Source organism: Manduca sexta, chromosome 28, assembly GCF_014839805.1.
Source record: "Manduca sexta isolate Smith_Timp_Sample1 chromosome 28, JHU_Msex_v1.0, whole genome shotgun sequence".
Lineage (NCBI taxonomy): Eukaryota > Metazoa > Arthropoda > Insecta > Lepidoptera > Sphingidae > Manduca > Manduca sexta.
Genome location: NC_051142.1, coordinates 3987846 through 4000839, shown reverse-complemented (window position 1 = coordinate 4000839; position 12994 = coordinate 3987846). Strand labels below are relative to the sequence as shown.

General features: G+C 31.3%; 1 protein-coding gene and 1 long non-coding RNA gene across 3 annotated transcripts; one reads left to right on the top strand and one right to left on the bottom strand.

The window, feature by feature from the left end:
* Positions 1-617: 617 nt before the first annotated feature.
* LOC115447935 lies at positions 618-6569 on the top strand. 2 transcript variants are annotated; one of them, XR_005113282.1, is made up of 9 exons: positions 618-892; positions 1425-1501; positions 1900-2173; positions 2731-2902; positions 3108-3288; positions 3466-3646; positions 3757-4422; positions 5808-6302; positions 6461-6569. XR_005113282.1 is itself a non-coding variant. In XM_037444385.1 (9 exons), exons 1-8 carry the CDS (start codon positions 729-731, stop codon positions 6244-6246), a joined length of 2154 nt encoding a protein of 717 aa, XP_037300282.1. In that variant the 5' UTR covers positions 618-728; the 3' UTR covers positions 6247-6274; positions 6433-6569. The 2 variants fall into 2 exon arrangements, 1 of the variants encoding a protein (XP_037300282.1); XM_037444385.1 differs by having other exon boundaries at positions 5808-6274; positions 6433-6569.
* A 391-nt stretch (positions 6570-6960) lies between these two features.
* Positions 6961-11724, bottom strand: LOC119190929. The gene is made up of 3 exons (XR_005113283.1): positions 11485-11724; positions 10170-10303; positions 6961-9636 (listed from the first exon to the last, which is right to left on the bottom strand). It is a non-coding gene; the product is annotated as an uncharacterized LOC119190929 (long non-coding RNA).
* Between the last annotated feature and the right edge of the window lie 1270 nt (positions 11725-12994).

The following is a 12994-nucleotide window of genomic DNA, read 5'->3' as shown; positions in this document are numbered from 1 at the left end:
TTTAATTTTATATTATTTTAAAATTCCTGAAATGTTGCTACTTTTCAATTTAAAGTCATAAAGATAGCTTTTACGAAAATGGTAATTTTTTTATTTAATTTATTTCGCTTTTAACTAATTTCAGGGATTGTATTGAGCACAGAACAGAGAACAAATATTTCGTTGGTATAGAGTACCTTCTGGTTTATCGGTAATGTATAAAATAAATAGAATTTGGCCTATGTTAAGTTATGGAAAGTATCAATGAGAGACACAAAACTTAAATTATGATTATGTTGTTTTTTACGACGTCCGCAATTTACTCTTCGGGCTTTAAAAAGTTATATCATAGAAATCCTTAAGTTAGATTAAGTTGAAACTATGTAAAGGAAACGAAGCACTATTGCGCACTTTTTACAAATTTAGCTTAATGTTTTTGTGTTTTCAACATGTGTTATGTGTAAATACAAGAAATGCTAGAGTTTTGTAATGTGTTAAAAAGAAAAACGGAAATTAATATGTTATTTACCGGACAGAATGTTTTACAATTTTATTCCAGGAAAGAGGATCATGCGGGAGGAGCCGTAAATACAAGTTAGCTAGATAGGCGTGTGGTTACCTTTACCTAGTGAGTTTCTCAAATGTCATTTGTCAATTGTCATGCCAATATAGCTATGCTTGTCAAACCAAATCATGTTGAAAAATAGGTGAAATAAACTTTTCCAAGCTACTATTTTCGTGGCAAAATAATGTCTTTCAATTTATCAGAAAAAGAAAGCAAAATGGGCTTCATTGATTATTTTAATCAAGATCATTGTTACTTGGAAGACCGTCAAGATACAAATCCGGAACAAATCCAATCTAATATGGAAATAACGAAAAGTTACGACCAAATGGAAACATGCAATTCCAGGTGAAGCATTAATCTATGTACCTGCAATGTAAATTATTATTGTTATGCCTAATAAAGTTCGTTAGTAATTTTTTTTTCCTTGATTACATTGTCAATGCCTCTAATATGAATAAACCTACGTTAAACGCACTATTTTTAAGAAAATCAAAAGGAATTTCTATTTCACCAGTAATCGTCTCGCATGTTATGTGAAAAACTTATAACTATTTAAGGTGTTTCTAAGAAAGTTAGGAGTTGTTGAAAACCAGCATTGTTTAGCACTAGTGTTCAGGTCAGCCTGAGATGAGTCTCCTTTTGCCTTTTTCGTACTAGAATATTGTTATGTTGAATGTGTTAGGTAGTAAATTTATTTATTTATTATTTCATAGTACTAAAATCCAGAAAAAATGTATTTCCTAGAGTGATTTTGGTCCAACAATGCAGGTTCCAGGTCCAACAATTGACTAAATTGCTGTTTATGCTATACATACCACCATTCTTAATATAGGTACTTTGATATAACTCAATAATAAAATACAAAATTTGCTTACAGTTCCACGAAGCAAGGAAATGAGAATGCTCACATTATTATGAAATGTCAAGAAAAGGATCAAAGAAGCACAAAAACTGGTTAGTTTATAGATATTAAAATAAAGAATATATCATTCTTGTCAATGATATATATTTTTACATAAATAAAATATCATGTCATAAATTTAACAAGTTGTAAATTTCCAATGTTAATTTCTCATATCTTTAAGTTGTTTATCATATACAATTATTTGCATCTATGATTAGATAATATTCTAAATTGTATAATTTATATATCCATACACAATCGAGGCATACAGACCTTGTTTATAATATTTTAGAAACATAATTTCAAATAGCTATTTTAGTTTCTTTCATGACATCAAGATACAACCTTATCCATACAATATTTTAATTTAATGACAAGAATGATTTAACAAAATTGAACAGTTATCCATTTTTGAGTATGTCAAATGGCAAGACAATAACTTTTCTAGGTAGTCAACAAATAATATATCTACCACCTGTGGGATATTGTACTGAACATGAAGATTTGTTACTGCATGAGGACCAGAGACTCGTAAAACCTGGGGATAAATTTAAAACGCACAATGATTTTGTGCAATATTTAAATGAGAATGCAAAGAGATGGTTCTATTATTACAAATGTTCAGATTCTAGAAAACCTAATACAGACCAAGAGATGTATTTATATAATTGCGTTTACTTGAGGAATAAAGAGAAGTATGTGAAGAAAGGCCTGAGAAAGCGGTAAATAGAATATTTGTGTTAACATTTGAAGGGCATATCTAAGCTACCATCAGTAAACTTTTTAGTAATGGTTTAAAGTTTTAATTTTACTCTGAAAATTCATAATAATGTAGTTTAATAATACAAAAATTGTCCTAAATTTACAAACCTAGATAAACCATGTAGATTTGTTGCTGAGATAGAGAGCCTTTAAAGCGTTAATATGTTATTAATTATTCTATATTCTTGTTTTTCTGGACAAAGTTTTACAATCTAAAACCTTACTTTTCTTAATTTACTTTATAGTTAATCTACTTCACTTTTACCACACCCATGCCTCAGCCAGGTTATAGAGAGGAAATTGATTCAAAGTTCTTAATTATTAATTATCACTTAACATTAAAAATTATGCATTTAAATTATTTGGCTCAAGTCTTTGGTCATGGTGTGTATGTTAATGATTATATTTATTTTTACTTTATTATATTTAAAAAAAAAATCTGTCTCTACCACACATGATGTGGTAACATGTTTGATAGAATCTATTTATTTATAAATTTTTGTATTATTTTTTTTAGAAATAATAGTTTAAAAACCAACTGTCCATGCAAGATTAAACTAAGGCACCTTCCATATGAAAATGAATTGACTGTAATATTTGTTTGTAATCATCATGACCACCCATTGTCAGAGGAAGCATTTTACAAACTCCAACATGGGAGACGTTTACCACCTTATGTTAAAGAAGAGGTATGTTAAATTCTATACATCAATAATTATATTGTTTTGGTAACTTTTTTTCTGTATTTTGTTATACTTTGTGAAAATCTTTGCAGCCAATTTTAATAAACAACCATATGAAGTAGAAAAAGTAATGTAGGTTTAACTGCTTATGCATATCATAATGTCATTACAGATTTATATCAGTTGATTAATTATATTTTGTCATTTGCAGATAATGGATTTACTTACGTTGCAAGTGGACATAGGTAAAATAAGAAAATATGTACAAAATGCGACAGGATTTAATATGAGTCGAGCTTTTTTCTATACAATGGAAAGAACAATGAAGTCAAGAAATGTGGATAGGCAGATATCTGATGAGAGGTTTAGGACATTATCTAAAAGACTAAGTGGTAATGTGAATTGCTATTAAATGGATAATAATAAAATAAATAACTTTTGACAATAATTAGTATTTTTGGAGGTACCCAGAGAGAGGGGTGTAACAAAAAGTTGCTACTTTTGAAACTTTGTTAATAATCATAGTTTTTACTTTCTTCGTTCTAATAGTATCTATTTTTTGCTTACAGAAAATAATATTATACTTGATTCAATGGATAGCAAAAGATTGAAGACTAACAATTTTGAAGATAATGTAAACAATGAGACTGACACTTTACAAAGTATGAATAATTTACAGGAATATACCAAATGTGAAACACAACACAATCCTTGGGTAACTGATCAGTGCGTTCCAGTTCTTCCTAATGGGTAAATAAATTAAAAAATTATAAAAACATATGTTTACTTAATGCAGGAAACAAAAACATTGTAGTTAAATCTTTTAAGACTTTTTTGTGACATCTATAATTTTTTTACAGAGATTTAACAATTACCAACAAAAACGACGATATAATGTCTGGAGTAGAATCGCATAACAGTGATATTAAGGATAATATTGAAATTATTGTCAATGACAGAGCTGAATATAATCATAAAATAGAATGTGATGTAAATAAAACATTTGAAACTGATGAAGACTGTAGTGTGGCTTACGAAACTTTTGTTTCGGAAACTGATATTGAATACGATGAGAATGTCATTAGTGAATACATTTACGATGATGCTGAATATTGCAATGATTCGATTGAAAAAACTAACAGCGAAAATACAGTCAAAGATACTAATGAAGCAATCAATTGTAAATATGAAAATGATGCTGAAATTGTAGAATATTTTACGTACAATGAGAATGAAAACATTCATAATTGTAAAGAAGATTATAAAAATAATACTAATAGAAGTTATTGTGATGAGGAAATAGTTGAGTACGAAGTTGATTTTGATAATCATTATATTGAAGCTAAAGATGCGGAAGTGCAAACCTGTGATATTAATATTAATAAATTAAACCCACTAATATCTGTATTCGATGTTTGTATGAAAGGCGGGAACGTGACTGGTTTTGTAGTCAATAATGAAGTGATGAAACAATTAAAAAACGATCGTGTTGAAAAAGGTGTACAAACGGAAGAAATAAATAACAGGTAATTAAATTATTTCCCGTTGTGGATAATTTTTAACAGAATAGCGGGATTTTTAGAAATCGACACCTAAGTAAGAAGGAACTGCATTGTAAGGATTTGTAAATTTTAGTAATTTTATTGCCTAATAGAAATCTTGTTTGGTTTATCCTTTTTTTTTAAACACTCACTCTACGTGTTATGTCGGTAATTGAAATTGCTACAAAAATATATGTTTTACTTCCAATTCCTTCTCCTGAATGTCGATAATGAAACCACGTTTATTATGACGACTGTTTTGGTCGTTTTCCATGCTTCTGCTATAAAATAATAAAGCGACAAAATCAGCTCTATTAAAAAGTAATTAGATTGATTGATAAGTTTTTCCTTTTTTACGCCAAGCAACAGTGCGCACTGTGCATGCATCGTTGGGATCCGGTTTGAAGGACCAAGAACGTAATTATTGGTCATTATGAGATTTAAAATCTTATGTCTCAGGGTGACGAGGGTAACGAAACGCCACACTGTATTTGTAATTTAATGTTCTTTATAGTGCAGTTACAGTAGCAAACTGTTTACGGATGGTCATATAGCTTACCATCAGGCGACCGGCAGGCTCGTCTCGCCATTCAACTTCAATAACAATAAAAACTCTAACTTTAAAATTTAATTAATAGTGATTTACAAAAGCAATTGTTTTAAGAATTTTCCTGTGTCTGGAATTGTTTAGATATCTAATACGATTCCTATCAGCCTAGCATGTCCATTTGTGAATGTCGATTCAGTGATCATAGAACCAAAGCATGTTCTATTTGACCCAGGAGTTAGTTTCTAGTTAGGAATTTAAAGTATCGAACTCTTGAATAATTCATTTTATATTAGAATAAATGGTTGAGGTTTGGCACTTAGACAAGTTCTATCAAAATTTATTGCAATGATAATTTTTTACTGTCCTGGAGTTCTGAAGGATTTCTTTAAAATGGTCAATCCAATCACCGATGTAGTCGACGGCTCGTACATTTTGTCGCAATTTATTTCCAAAAACTTAACTAAGTTTTACAAGGAAATATAAAATTCACGAAAATGACGTTAATGATTTGTTACTTTCTTTCTGAAATCGTATCATTTGGCAGTGATGACAAATTATTGGTAAACAAATCATCGAATCTATCTTCGGATCGATTACTGATACAAGCCAATCAGAATAAAACATCTGTAAACGTGTTACATAAACTATTCTGACTCGTCTATTTTCGTGATCTTAAGATAGCGATTTCGATACGAAAAAAGATAGATCGTTTATTCAAAATTGGCATTTAGTGAATGCGCGCTGATGATCAGTCAATGCAATAAAAAAATACTAAATATCAAACTATAAAATATATAGTTAACATGTTATTTTGTTTTAGTGACATGACCCAGGCTGAAGACGCAATTGACGAAGCCAAAGACTACGCAGAAATGACTTCCGATGGGAAATACATTAAACACGAATACATACACACGTACAACATAGATAAGTACATGTGTCGGCCGTGTTTTCCGAAATATATAGAAGTATTATCGAAAAAAACTGGTATTGACGTTCTAGAAATGTTTACGAATGTCTACAACGAACGGGCAATGTTCAAAATGACGACAACACAGAGTGACAAAGAAGGAAATACTAGGATTTTATATGTCAAAAATCCAGATAAAATAACACTGAATTTGGAAATGAAAAAAAGGAGGGAACTAGACAATTGTTTAAAAGAAATATTGGTTTTGAAAGAGAAAGTAAAAGAATTGGAAATGAAGAATTTGAAATTAGAGACAATTAATAAGCAGTTAATGACATCGTTAAGATAGAACTGTAATAAGTTCACGCTTATTTTATGTAATGTATAGGCAGAGGTGCTATTGGGGTTATATCCGTCCTCATAAGAGACGAACCTATTTAACAGGGCACAAATTCCATTTGGATATTACATGTAAAGGTTATATAGTTAATAAATATAAAATGGATCGTAATTACACGTGTTATCTTTATTTTATGTAATGTATAGGCAGAGGTGCTATTGGGGTTATATCCGTCCTCATAAGAGACGAACCTATTTAACAGGGCACAAATTCCATTTGGATATTACATGTAAAGGTTATATAGTTAATAAATATAAAATGGATCGTAATTACACGTGTTTTATTTATTTTTTAAAGCGTTCGTTTACACTAGTACAACGGTTTGAATAAAATCAGTTAGGTTTTTATAAGCGCGTAGGTAGCAATAGGCTTAACTCTGACCAATAGTCACAAAATGTAGGTTAATAATATCAGCCCTGTATTATATACTGTCCCACTGTTGGGCACGGGCATCTACTACTGAGAGGGATTGGGCCTTAGTCCACCACGCTGACCTAGTGCGGATTGGTAGACTTCACACACCCTCGAAAATTCTTAATAGAGAATTTCTCAGGTATGCAGGTTTCCTCACGATGTTTTTTTTTTCACCTTTAAAGCAAGCGATAATTCACAAAGAATACACACATAATTTTTTAGAAAAGTCAGAGGTCTGTGCCCTTGGGATTTGAACCTGCGGACATTCGCCTCGGCAGTCCGTTTCACAACCAACTAGGCTATCGCCGCTTAGGATGTAATGAAATGTAGGTTTTCAGAAGCTAATCTCTTATTCTCTCTCTATTGCACTTTGATTTATCGTATATGTCAAAACATGATACTACAACCTTTTACTACTAGGTACCGGAAAGTCGCTATGTATTCCAGGGCCGGCGTTGGGTCGACACAGTGGGAACAACTGGTACATACACGAGTCAATAAAATCCAATAATAAATTACCAATCACGTGCCGTTTTGTCAAAGCAATTTATTTATTTACATTTAGTAATGCGAAAGCTTTAATTACTCGATTGCGTAACATTTTGTAATGCAATGTAAACGCCTAATTGCATCATTTTTTTTTCTTATTCCAAAATATATCCTGAACATTTAAAAGCAAATAGCTTATTTAACAATCTATTACGAGTTGTCAAGGCTACAAATTGCAAACATGCAACTATTAAAGTCTGCGTGACAAATTTATAAAGATTGCATTTGAATAAACTTTTGTATGTTATAATATTCTCGTCCTTATCATTTGAGTATACTGTTTTTTTGTATATGTCTTAAGTTTGTAAGCCTGACGAGGGCCGGCTTATACAAACACACCGGGCTTTAGGCGCTCGCAACCCTTGAAAATTAAGCGACCATGCTGAGAGCAACCCACATATCAGTCAACTAGCAACACGGCATCAGTGATTAGGGTTGAGCGTACTAAACAATCTATCTATTACCGTATTCTTCGGAACGCGGGCAGGAACTTTTAGAAGGGCACGGGGACGGGGACCGCGAAGACAGAACTGCGGTCTTGTAGAGTGTAAGATTTTCAGGAACTTATTTTCCGACGAATAGCCAGAGTGATCGAGGGTATATAATAATAATAATAATGTCGCGAAAGAATTTCCATTAATGTTTTGTCAGAATATCCGACTAAACTAAAAAAAAATATTCTGATCAGATCTAATAAAACACCCTATATAATTTAGCCATAGATGATACATTGGGCTCAAAGGTGAAAGTATCTATTGTACGACACTAGTTCATTGTTCTAAACGTACGAGCACAAACCAGTTTATGTAAATAATGTAACTATGATGAAATTATTGATCTATGCGTTATATCAACGATTTCATTTACTGGAAATGACATATCGAGAGTAGATATGTATTGAGGCTACGTTGTGCAAATTATGAGACCTAAAAAGTAGTAAAATTGAATCGCTAATACATTTATTTAATTAGTTTCACCGATTGTCCCATGTACGTTTATAATTCATGAATTCATGATATCCTAATGATATAACAAATAGGTATAACGATTTATGAATAAATGCAACAAAAAATTGTGGGGTTATTAAAGACCATATTCGTTAGTAAGTAGTCTGTAAGATATTGGACATAGAATTCTTTATGCTTTAAATGTGTCCTTTATTGTTTAGTGACAACACATCAACTGTGAACCGTGTTGTGCTGTATGTAATTATCAGGCTGGGCAATCAACATATTTTTTATGAAAGTTTGTCATTAAAAATCCCAATATTTTGGTAAAAAATAGGTGTTTTTATTGTACTTCTTCGATTTTCTTGGGGGATAAAAGGCGTATACATAAATTGAAATATGCGAAACCTTACAAAAATACTTCAAGGTCACAGGGCTGTGTCGTACAACATTCTCCGTAGATCGGAATTGAAGTTCGATGACTGTCGCCTGTCGAGGTCACGATCCTCACCAATAAGGGAATGAAGGAGACTGTACGAAAGTACGTAGTGCTTATTCTCTGTGGCGCATGTTCAGGACAGTGAGCGAATGCGGCTTGGAAAATAAAGGTGCGTTTGAATGGCGAAAAAATATATATTTTGGGCCACTGATAATTAAAAAGTTTATAAAAATGTTGCCATAGTATATTTAATGTATACCATATTATAACGTAATTATATAGTTTAGAACTAAGTTCAAACGATGTATCTATTTCTTCTCCAGTAAATTTAATTAAACATAATTGAAAATTGGTATCTTTGAATATAATCGTTGAAGCCCACGGCATTTCTCAGTTACATACGTTGTATATTCGATAACCAAACATTTGATATTCATGTACATTATGTAACGCGTTTTACGTGTTCAAATGTGTTCCGGATAGTTGTGCCAAAAAACCAAACGAAGTGATGAAGTTCGGATACAATATGAATATGTACTTCTAGTATGTTTGCGTGCCAAATGCATAAATACTATTTTTAGTACTTATATTTACTGAGACAAAGCCGCAGCTAGAACTTATATAAGTACAAATTCGACAAGGTTTTTGGTAATGTATTAAGGTACCTAACAGAGCTTAGTTAAAAACTAATATCAAAAATTCTAAATATATTAGGTACACTTAAATGTACCTAATATATTTTGTACGTTCTACATACTTTTTATAAAGGCAACCTGTAACTCGTCTTTTAAGCAGAAATTGATATTAATATTTCCTTAGGATGGATCGTCAATTTTATAAATCATCTACGACTTTGGATTTTATTGCATTGTTTCAATTTCGAGTACCTAGTGACGCCCTATTCGCGAACCGAGGAACCGCCTGGGGCCTCGAGCTTATAAGAGGGGTGATGTGCGATGCCTTCTGAGGACCTGTTTTCACGTCACCAACCTGTCAAACAAAGCATTTTTAACTTCTTAAGAAATTGTTAAAATCAGAGAGCGTCTTTTATATAAAGTTGAGTCAAGCAAGATTTTCTACTATGATAATTTTGGATAAATATAATTTTATATCTTCCGACTTCTTGCAAATACTATTTTTCAATAACATGTACAAATGTTTATGAAATTAAAGTCCATAAATGCACATAAGCTTGCAAAGTAAAAACTTATTGTGTTAGCTTAAATAAATGAATAAAGTGTGAGAAATTCTGGTTCACATTGGCTAGGTTACTGGCGTTACATAGTACAGATTCCATTAAGGCAACCTGTTCAACGTAACTAATTAATATCTTTTGTAACCAAGCATGGATACGATAAATTTCTTCTACTGGAATTCTATCGAAGTACCCATTAAATACTTATTTAAACCGTATTTTATTGTAGGTTTACACTACATCGTTATTAAAGTTCCTTTTTTACATTATTATACATATCTTTAAAAAAACAATGAATATCAAAAAAATATAAAAATATAACAATCACCATCTTATGGCGAAGCTCAAGACCCAAGTCACCGGCGGTTAGGGATTCAAAGTGAGGAATCTTCTCACTATGCTTGCCTTGTCCAGCAATACGGCCTTATGCATCTGGCCTCTGATATAACCGTCAATTGAGAGCTTAAAAATTAAATTAATTTAAAGATATTTATTACACAGTTAGATATTATTATAATTTGTTAAATAGTTTGTGAAATGAAAAAGTGAGTCACTATATCCACCCTATATATACAATATTAGAAGAACATAGTTGCACTGCCGGCACTAAAAGCATGGAATAAGCTAAAAATGGAACTGTTAAAGTCCTAGGAAATACTTACTGTCATCATAATTATCGTAACGATAAAAAGTTAAAAACTATATTTTAATTATATTTTACTTACATCATCCTACAGTATAAGCATACACAACAAGTAAGTTCATTTTCATGTGAAATATCTTAGCCGCCATCAGGTCCCAGTTGAGCGATACATATTGCTCTAAGGAGCAATGCGCTAATCATTCTGCTGGTACCTGATACAGAATTCTTACTAATAACAGTAAGGTATTGCCTGACGTTGTTGAGACATTGGTACTAGCCCGGTCTCCTCGGTCCATTCAAACATATCTACAGTGACTCTACCTTTTCAAAAATTCAAAGAAATTCACATTACGTAGAGTTAACGTAAGAACTTTCTCGTTTGTTACACAATAACTATTTATATTTGAAATGTCACGCGGCATCCTAAGGTAATAAACAGATTCCCACAACAGCCTCGTGCGAGCTTACAAAAACGAACGGACGTACGAAATGTCAGAAGTACGTAACCATTTACAGATTTTGCGTGAATTGATGAGTCAAGTAATTTATAGCCATATTTCCGATAGATTTTAACAATGAACATACTTTAGTTTTCCCTTTAGTTCTCTGCGAGAAATCGTTGGTAGTCCTTACGTCTTTGTTAAACAAATTTTTGTTTAACATAAACTAACAAGAAAGGAACATTAGTTTCCTCAATTTTTTAAAGCAAATGTTAGAATACATACGTATAAAGTTCCTCAAGGTGAGAAACATTACTCATTAAATGATGTTTTATAATTTTGTCTTCGTATACAGAGGTACGGTACTTCAAACAATACATTCAAATTAGGTGGTTATTGATATGCACGATGCATAATTCGGTTTTAGGATGGACCGTTAACTAAACTAGAGTATGGCGATCTGGTTTCAATTTGTAGTTTTTGTATTTTGTAAACGCTAAATGTGTTTATCTAACATCGTAAAGTTTAGAAGGAAGAAGAAACAAAAAATCATAAAATACCTGTTCCTTTGGTATTAATAAATCCATTCATAGAAATACATAATATTGTAGATTATGGAAAGCTACAAACCGCACACCTTTTTCCATTTTTGACAACAAACAAAAGGATTAACGACTAATAAGAAACATTTTAACAATGAAATACTCTGGACCTTAAAGAATATCACTGAGGATCTGTTTCACAAATTTCAAGTAAATTTTATTTGACGGTTATCGTAAACAGCTAACGTTAATAGTATTAATTTTATTACCATTTATTTGTGAGCATAGATTAGAGTCGGACTTTTGTATTTGGTCGGCTTATAAATGTATGTTACGAATAGCATTCACTCAGAACATGTGAAACAGATATTGTAATGTGTTACCCATTAATAAAATAATGGTGTACCTACAAAATGGCAAATATTCGCATAAATTCTACTACCCACGAGATCATTTATAAATTAGTAAAAATAACTAATTTATAAATGCAACATTATTATATGAATATTAAAATGATGATTGGTCAATCATGCTATAAATCTACAAAATTACCATAAAATTAAATTTAATATTAATAAAACGGAATCAAAGGACTGTATAATTTATAATGCATAATATTATTTTGCAGTCATTCTAAAATTCAATTCGGAGAGGTTTTATAATTTGCTTGTAGTATAAATTTAAACAATGATTAGTCTTGCTCAATTCCTTCAAATAGTAAGAAGATAATATGTTTTCATTAAAAAACTAGCTATTGCTCGCGGCTCCCCTGCAAAAATATCTTTTCCGAGATAAAAAGGAGCTTATATTTTCAGTTATACCTCTTACAATACTTCGGTGATATCTGCATTTCATTCCATGCAGTCGTTTTTTTCAAATTGCATGTACAAACATACAGATAGACAAAAATTCTAAAAATTGGCTACCCAGTTATAGTTTTATATATATAGTTAATAATATATGTTTTATTACCCGACTTACAATAGGAACTTACAGGCAATATGCGTCTATTGTCATGCTTTGTAATAGAAAACCGTTTTCAATGACTGAGACGTCGATTGGCGTATTAAGAATGCATCACTATATAATATCTTCATAGTATGGTGCCTGCGAATAAAAATGAAGAGAAATTAAAACATATTACATATCTGTTTTAACTGGTTTGGATCATACATATTCGGTAAGCGAGATATCAATTCAATAGATTGATAGTTGCCAAAATTCCTTTATTTTTCCTGTCACCGTCCTTTGAGTATTTTTTTTAATATTAGTTATCAGGCAGTTTGAATCTCGAAAATGATAATAGAACTACTCATATTCATTAAAAACAATATTTCGTTGCCCCTTTGCAGTAGATATAGGTATCTAATAGATGATGATTCTACGAAAACAATATTTCCAAATAACTTCGCCACTAAGTTTGACTTCATAAATTCTTTCGTGCAAAATACATTGAAATTGTTGAAGATTGCACGCTATGTATGTCGTCTGATAGAATCAAGTTTGAAGATAAAGCTGTAACTCATAC

What these genes read in the sequence shown, in the direction of transcription:
- LOC115447935 (XM_037444385.1), top strand. Translation starts at nt 729, where the DNA reads ATGTCTTTCAATTTATCAGAAAAAGAAAGCAAAATGGGCTTCATTGAT. An exon ending in TCAAAGAAGCACAAAAACTG is followed by an intron (nt 1,502 to 1,899) that starts GTTAGTTTATAG and finishes TAACTTTTCTAG; the next exon opens with GTAGTCAACAAATAATATAT. An exon ending in ATTATCTAAAAGACTAAGTG is followed by an intron (nt 3,289 to 3,465) that starts GTAATGTGAATT and finishes TTTTGCTTACAG; the next exon opens with AAAATAATATTATACTTGAT.